Genomic DNA, 8,618 nt, shown 5'->3' on the forward strand with positions numbered 1-8,618 from the left:
TGATGAAAGTCCCGCCAAAAGCACTCCATATTGACTGCAGCGTCTCTTTGATGGCGATTCAGAGAGTGTCCTCCTCTCTCACGCCTCCTCCCCTCCTCTCCCATCTCCAATAAGTTCTCAGATAAGAGGGACTTCAAAGACTGAGGCAGCCATTTCCACCCCACTCCAAGGGCAGGGGAGTGAGATGCCCCGGCGTGATTTGAGTCGTGAAATAGCTCGGGGGTTGGAGCACCTGTGCAAGCGTGCCTGCGTACACTGCACACGTGTGCACGGATGCAGAAGGCTTTCTTCCACCATAGCCCCCATACACCTGCAGCTGCCAGCGATTCACCGCCCGCCTCCTCCCAAAGGGTTTGGCCCACTTCACACAATAGGTCTGATTTTGTGATTTTCCTCTAGTTGAAAGCTTCTAATTGCATCCTGAAAAACAAAGGACCCCCACACCCAACCCCCTTTCCTTCCAGATGACAGATCATCTTCATTTCGTAACCTACGGGTTCTATAAACCCAGTCTCTTCTTTTCAAAATGTCCAGCATCGTTTTAATCAACACAAAGAATCCCATGAGCAGAGTTGGCTAGTCTAGTGCTGAATCTCTTGAGACCGGATTTATTATCGCTGCCTTTGTGGCAGCCGTGCATCGGGTCTTTCTCTGCGAGATGGCCACTGAGTGTTCTGTAATCCTAGTACTGGAAAATAAAATAATGCGGTATGTGTGAAGGAGAAGGATATCAGATCTTCAGAACTAATATTGTGTCGCTCCGTGCACTTGTTTTGGATTAAACCCATCTGTGTGTGAGTACATGTGTGCTTTCAGCAGATAAGAAGGGTACAGCACGGCACGCTGTGCGACTTTTCTTGCAGTATTAGTCTGCTACCTTATCTTCCCCCGCAGTAGCTTGCAGGGAAAGACTTTATCATACGACTATATTGTCTCCTCCAGGGCTCCATAGAAAGCCTCGCTTTAATCCATTCCATGTCTTTAAACAGGGTCTGGATTTGATGCAGATTGGCTGTAAATATGAGCAAGTTGGGTGTTTAAACATGAACTAACTTGCACTTAAATGAGTCCACTAGAGCAGGGGTTTTCAAAGTGTTTTTTCTAAATAAATGTGTTTTGAAAGCTATTTTAATTATTTTACACATTTCAAACATCTCCGATCATAATTTTAAAACATTTGGAACATATTTTTGAAACATTTGAAACAATTTTTTTAACATATCTTTTAAAACATTTGAAACAATTTTTTTAACATATCTTTTAAACATATTTCTGGAACATTACAACATCTTTTTGCGTTTTTAAACAACACAATTTAGCAACTTTATCTAAGAATGTTTTAGCTTAACCTTTTTTAAATACATTTGAACATCTTAATCTGTGTAAACTGCCAGTTTACAGATTCATTCAGGGTCCCCGACTCTGAATTTTCTGAGTCGAATCAGATCTGCCTTTTCAGTCCAGAGATTCGACTATTCGGCGGGGTTTGTTTACCGGCGTTGCTATGGTGACCTAAATTATTATAAGCAACTGAAAACGACGCCGGTTTGAAACTAAAACTGTGATTCTGACAAAAGTATAAATGCTATCAAAATTCCGTTTCGATAGTATTGAAGATACAAGTGTGTAGATTTGTTTAATGGTTTGAACGATGGTAAACGGTTGAAAAAGGAATGAGTTACGATGTCTAGAAGTAGGTGTATCAGAATGGGCTGACGTCTTCAATGAAAACAGCTGAAAACGAAGCGGTATGAAACTAAAACTGTGATTCTGAAGACATTTTAAATGATATCGAAATTCTGTTTTGATATTATTGAAGATACAAGTGTGTAGATTTGTTAAATGGTTTGTACGAAGATAAACGGTTGAAAATTGAATTAGTTATGTTACTTCTACAGTTGAAGTACGACTGATGATTTGAATCATCGTCTTTCAGGGTTTTTTTTGGGTTTATTTTTTTCTCAAGTCGCGCCCCCCCTGAAGAACTCTGGCGCCCCCCAGGGGGGGCGCGCCCCACAGTTTGAAAACCACTGCACTAGAGCAAATTGAATTACAAGTGTTTCCACTGACGTCAGACGTCCGAAGTCAAACCATGTGAACGGGTAAATCCTGTTAAAAGACAGGGTGAATGTGGATAATGAGAGACCCGGTACATCCATCTCTTAGCTCAGTGTTGATTGTGTTGCACAAGGTTAGTCACAAGTCAGTGAGTGCCACCGTTGGCCCGGCATGATTTGTGTTTTCCTGTTCTTTTAATCTCTGACTATGATCTCTCCTTAGCAAAGGTAAAAACCAACAGACCTGTATACTAGCATTTTCCTCTATCTTCACCGTTCACACAGTCACACATCTCTGTGTGATATTTGAAACTGAGTGTGAGTGGGTGGGTGTGAGAGGGTTTACAGTGGGTGTGTGTTTGTTTGTTTGGTGTGTGTGTGTGTGTGTGTGTGTGTGTGTGTGTGTGTGTGTGTGTGTGTGTGTGTGTGTGTGTGTGTGTGTGTGTGTGTGTGTGTGTGTGTGTGTGTGTGTCTTGATTGCTGATGGGCTGAAAGGAACGAGGACCTCTTTGTTCGCTTCCCAGGCGATCCTCAGCCTCTTCTAGAAGATCCAGAGCCGCTCTCTCTCTTAAAACCTCTGCTGAAGAGGAAGCCAAACTCATTACATTACTGCACCTATTTTGGCAGGGAACATTTTAAGTAAGAGAACCCCTTTCCGCTTCAATTGACTGTGTCCAGACATCCTGATTTGGGGCTGGACGGTGTTTCGGTAACCCAGAGTGCTGAAAGTGTCTCTGGATGGGGGGGGGGGGGCCTCCGGGGGGGTATTTGATGCCCCTTATGCCTTCAGCCGGAGTCTGTGGCTTTGACCAGGCAGGCTCTTTAGTCACTCTCTCCTCCCACACTGGCTGCTCCCGGACACTCCCAGCATTCCCCACTGAAGGCCCTTTTACTGTTTGGCATTAAGGAGACGTCTTTATCCAAAGCGACTTCCAGTGAATTGAGATTATCGAAAGAGTGATTACGGAGAACGTAGGGGTTTAGGCGTTGTGCCCTACAGGTTAGGATTCAGACATTGGGGGATTGAACCCCTCTTGGTCAGAAGTAAAGGCAGCTAAACTATCTTACTGCCAGGCTGTGATTATTCCTTGCTGCAGTTGCAAAACAGAGCGATCTTTGACAAGTGGCTCAATTTAAACTTTTGAGAATCTGGCTGATGGGCTCTTACAACTGTCTGCATGATTATTATTATGGTAACCATGTCTTCTCTGTATCTTTAGAATTATTGTATTCAATCTTAGACCACAGCTACCCAGAGTTAGCATCACCCCTTCCTCCACCCCTCTTCACCTTCGACCTGTTTGACACTGGCCTCAATTATTTCTGTCACGTTGTTTTTCTTTTCAATGTCTTTTCAATGTTTTCTGCTGTCACCTCAGAGTCTCACCTTCTGTGGATGGGCCATGGGTCTGCTAAACTAATCAATGGGTGCCAAATCCCAGGGGCGTCACTATTCAGACTTTGTCTGTAGTTCACCTTGAAGCGCTGTAATATGGAAGAAGGATGAACTGAAAAACCAATCGCTATTCCTCCAATATATCCAGCAAACCATTATTTTATCGAATCGTTGCACCTAACTGTTTTAATCTGAGGTGCTTTTGGGACAAACTGAGCAAATAAGATGCTGCCACCTAGCCACCCTTCGGCATTAACATGCACCCCATAGTTCACTTGAGGCTGAATAATCCCATTAAGGTCAGACCCAAAGTAAGGTGACAACGTTTTGAATGATCGTGTGTTGCATGAGTTAAAGGGTTTCTCTTAATTGAACATTAAAATGCCATTGGGTCAAGGGCGGGCAGTCATTCAAATTATTTAACCAGGTTTGGCGGACCAATAGTCTGCATTACTGACCACCTTCCCTCCCCTGGACGCTAACGACGGCTGGGTGTTGGCTCGCCTGCCCACTGTGCACTGTTCAGTCCCTCTGAATAATTTAACAAAGCAAAAGAGAGGGTGGTGGCGGTGGGGAGATGGATGAGGTATAGGTCCAAGATTATCTGGGGGACGGTACCAGGAAATAGACGTCATCAAGGGCCACACCAACCCTATCTAATATTCATGTGTGTATGTGATGTGTGCGTGTGTAATAATAAATTAGTTCTTTAAAGCAGCTTTCCAGCACCTAGGGACTCTTTATTAATTCATAAACTCCCCTTTTAATGTTTTCCCCCATCGCCGTCCATCACCCTCCTCTCTCTTATTCAGACCTGTGTGTAACAGAGCTTGGTGCTGGGGACGCTTGCGAACACATGCTGGAGATAGTGGCTCCCTCGGGGGCAATAGAGAGATCGCATCAAGGCTGTCTTACAAGGTCTTACAAGGACGATCTCACACTTGGAAACGCTGCGTTTTCCCTGTAATAAAACTAATAACGGCCGGATGGCTGCGTTAACGTTCATCAAGCGATGACAGCTTTGTCAGATGTTGAACGGTGGAGGGAGAACGCTTGAAGCCACTTGAAATACAGAGGTGATTTCCTGGGAAGCAGCAGGTTCCAGGAAATAACCTGGCCCCATTGTTACCCAGCTGAGTATCGCTGCAGCTGAGTCACTGCTCCTCCAGCGACCTGCGTGTGGCTGTCCTGCCTCAGATGGATATATCGCTTACCAAGCTCCCTATATTTAGTTTAAATATAGTATATAAAATAATGATAATTTGAAGAATTGAGAGGACGGTTTTATACGGTTTCTTTATCAGTGTGACAGTATCACAGGCCCCTATCAGACGAGGGTTTTTAATGGCAAGCCTGGCAGGCTCCTCATCACATGACTGTCTCTTTCTCTGTCTCTCCGTCTGTCTCTCTTGCTCTCCGAGTACAGGAAGTAGACTGTAGGCAGTGTATAATGGCTCACCTCTGGTCATGAGTTCCCATGTTGACGTCTTTCCAACAGAGACACGAGACAAAACCACACACACACACACACGCAGCCATGATCGCAAGGTCGATTACGGACTGATGCCTGGGAATAATGTGCACTGGTGTGTGACGGACTGCAGTCTTTCCTCACATTTGGCCTGGTACTAATGATAGAAAACTCTCTCTGCAGGTGCCCCTGGTTGACCAAGGCTGTTTCGCCCGCTCTTCCTCTCTACAATGGCGTCGTCTTCCTCTTCGTCCTGGCCAACTTCAGCATGGCCACCTTCATGGACCCTGGAGTGTACCCCCGAGGTGTGTGTGTGTGTGTGTGTGTGTGTGTGTGTGTGTGTGTGTGTGTGTGTGTGTGTGTGTGTGTGTGTGTGTGTGTGTGTGTGTGTGTGTGTGTGTGTGTGTGTGTGTGTGTGTGTGTGGGGGGATGGCAGGACACTCCTTTTCTCTGCCATCCGTCCTGTTACATAACTCTCCCCTGCTCTGTGTGGAAGGAACGTGGGAGCAAGCTGTTCCTGGGATTTGATTACAAATTCTTGATTAATAATTAAAAAGTCCACCATTCCTTTTAGATGATAAGTACCTAAGTACTGTTCATGACCGTGCCTGTGTGTGCGCACGTTTGTGAAGGTTTAAAAACAAACAAATATATCCTGATACAAATATGACATTAAAAGAATGTAAGGTTTAAGAAATGAGAGAAAACGATGACACTTAGGTTTTAAATTTACTGCTGGACATACATAGTTAGTTCCTCTTTTCCCTCATTTATATTTAGCCCTTTCTCTCTCATTCTCTCCCCCATTTCCTTTCCTTGTCTCACACACACACACAGACACACACACACACAAACACACACACACACACACACACACACACACACACACACACACACACACACACACACACACACACACACACACACACACACACACACACACACACACACACACACGCATCAAACACACACGCATCAAACACATCAAAATAGCTCTGACTTTCGGTCTCCACATCTCCCCACTGTTCGTGTGTGTGTGTGTGTGTGTGTGTGTGTGTGTGTGTGTGTGTGTGTGTGTGTGTGTGTGTGTGTGTGTGTGTGTGTGTGTGTTTCTAGAAACGGCTCCCTCCCTGCAGGTAGTGTATTCTGTTGAAGAGTGAGGAAGGGTTTTCTCAAGGGACACACCGAGTTCCACTCGATAATTGAACAAGCTCTTTGAGTTATACGAGACATTTTACTTAACATTCTGTCACTCAGCAATGGCTCCTATGCTTCAACTTCACATTGCTCTCTCTTGAACGTGTATAAATACAACCTTGTAGTTTTGAGAGATGAGACATGCACAAGATTTTTAGATTATTAAAAATCTGTCGGTTTTTGTCTTTTCCTCAATTACTTTGCGGCTGAAGAAAGTTTAAAGAAAGATCAAGCATAAAACAACTTAAAGCGGTTGATCTGTAGTTTTTTTTATTTATTCCCTGGATGTAAAGATGTTTTTTTCAGAAACGTTATAGTGTTTATAGATATATGGACAGATTTAGAGTGGCCTATTTTAAACAATGGAAATCAGCCAGAGAACTTGCGAGTTAACCAAAACAAAACAGACAGAACAAAAACATCCATTCTGCCTTCCAGCCTGACATTGATAATAAACAAATATGTAATCCACATCTCGCTCATACATTAACCTAGATACCTCTAACCCCTAACCTTTAAAGTGCATCCAAACCTTTCACTACCTTTTGTAGTGAAATATGATAAATGATAATCTCATTGGCAAGATTCATGGTGCCTGTCGTACATTTCTTGCTAAAAACTTACAATTGTTTATATTCACTACACTACAGAGCATGTAGAAAATAGGTTGTGTTCAATCTCTCTCCACATATCTCAGTGTGAAAACCAAGACGTCTCACTGAAAAGGCATTTCTTTATCAGAGATAATCCACCCGTCATCGTCTGATCTTCGCTAACTGTTTGGAGGCAAGGCTAATCTGAGATGTTCCAAAAATCCAAAATAAATACTGTGCGTTTTGTTGCAAAATCCTATCAGTTTGAGTGAGTGTGTGTCTCTGTCTTTGCAATTATCTCCACTCATTAATCTTGGAGTGTGTTGTGTGTGTGTGTGTGTGCGCACACACATATTAATGAGCCATGTTTGTGTGATAGTGTGTTTGTGCACAAGCTAATGGATGGTGAGGAGTGTGCCAGCATGTGGGTCGACGCGTTGGAGTGCATTTTTGTGTGTACTATCCCTAGTCCTCAACAACCGTTCTGTTGTCGTCTCTCAGCCAATGAGGACGAGGATAAGGACGATGACTTCCGGGCCCCGCTCTATAAGAACGTGGAGGTGAGGGGGGTCCAGGTCCGGATGAAGTGGTGCGCCACCTGCCACTTCTACCGGCCCCCGCGATGCTCCCACTGCAGCGTCTGCGACAACTGTGTGGAGGTGGGACGCACGCACGCACGCACGCACGCACACACGCATGCATACACACACACACGCACGCACACACACACTCACACCCTCGTACACATACACTCACGCACACAGACGTACACACACACACACACACACACACACACACAGACACACACACACACACACACACACACACACACACACACACACACACACACACACACACACACACACACACACACACACACACACACACACCACATACAGTCTTGTAATCTGGTTACAGCTGTAACCAGGTTTTTTAACCGCCATGTAAGCTCGGTTACGTAACCCTGGTTGTGGGCGGGGTTTTGCGCATGCATGAAAAGGTCAGCTATTCAGGTCGCACTCACCCAGAAAGGCACACAAACACACGAACAACACGACCAGGTCTGGTCCAGGAGACGTCCTGTACATGTTGGATTGATTGTATTGAAAAAACGGGATCATCTTCAAAACAAATGCGTACAGGCTGTGCATGTTAACCTAATCCCTGTTCTCTGGCCCTGCTGGTCATCAAAGATCCCCCCCCCCCCCCCCCCCCTTCATGTTGGGTGTCCCCCCCCGGTGCGTGACCCCGTCGCTGGGCGGGCGTGTCCGCAGCAGGCTGGTGGTTCTGCGGCCCTGGCTCTACGCAGCCTGCAGTCCTGGTTCACCCGCCCTGTAATTGGTGATATGAAACGGGATAAAAGGTTGAGGCACCAGAGCATTGAAGACTGTGTGGCAGCTGCAGGGACTGCCACCCACTCCCCCCCCACACACCACCACCACCCCCACCCCCTCCTCCTCCGTCAAGCCCCCTCTACCTCCACCGGCCAACCTCCATGCTGGTTCCTCTGCTGGGGAAAAGAGAGAACCACGAGGCTGTGGGCCCACAGAGCAGCACCTCACCCTCAGGGTTGGGTGACAAAGACACTCTCATGTACAGGGTTGGCATTGTAGGTCTGTGGTCGTAGAAAAGTAAAGCTCATCATGCATTTTAATTTTGTATCTTTCCAATTTAATTTAATTATTCTGTTGAATTAACACCAAGACAAACGGAAGGAACAAAAACGTGAAATGAGAGTAGACGTTGCAGTATCTTTCTCTTCCTCCTCCGTTCACACCTCCCTCTAACTCTCATTCCCACCTCTCCCTCCCTCCTTGTCTTCGCTCGCTCCCCTCCCCCTCTTTTTCTCTCTCTTTTCAATCTCTCTCTCTCTCGCACTTGCTTTCTCTCGCTCTCGCTCTCTC

The 8,618-nt window shown here is 45.5% G+C and overlaps 1 protein-coding gene across 2 annotated transcripts in view; it reads left to right on the forward strand.

The window, feature by feature from the left end:
• Positions 1-8,618, forward strand: part of zdhhc8b (zinc finger DHHC-type palmitoyltransferase 8b) — a 46,884-nt gene that overhangs the window by 28,767 nt on the left and 9,499 nt on the right. For both annotated transcript variants that reach the window (XM_060054164.1, XM_060054165.1), the window contains exons 2-3: positions 5,108-5,229; positions 7,216-7,373. In XM_060054164.1, coding sequence (XP_059910147.1) covers positions 5,108-5,229; positions 7,216-7,373 — 280 coding nt within the window. The remainder of the gene's footprint in view (positions 1-5,107; positions 5,230-7,215; positions 7,374-8,618) is intronic.

This window comes from Gadus macrocephalus, chromosome 6, assembly GCF_031168955.1.
Source record: "Gadus macrocephalus chromosome 6, ASM3116895v1".
In the NCBI taxonomy this organism is placed as follows: domain Eukaryota; kingdom Metazoa; phylum Chordata; class Actinopteri; order Gadiformes; family Gadidae; genus Gadus; species Gadus macrocephalus.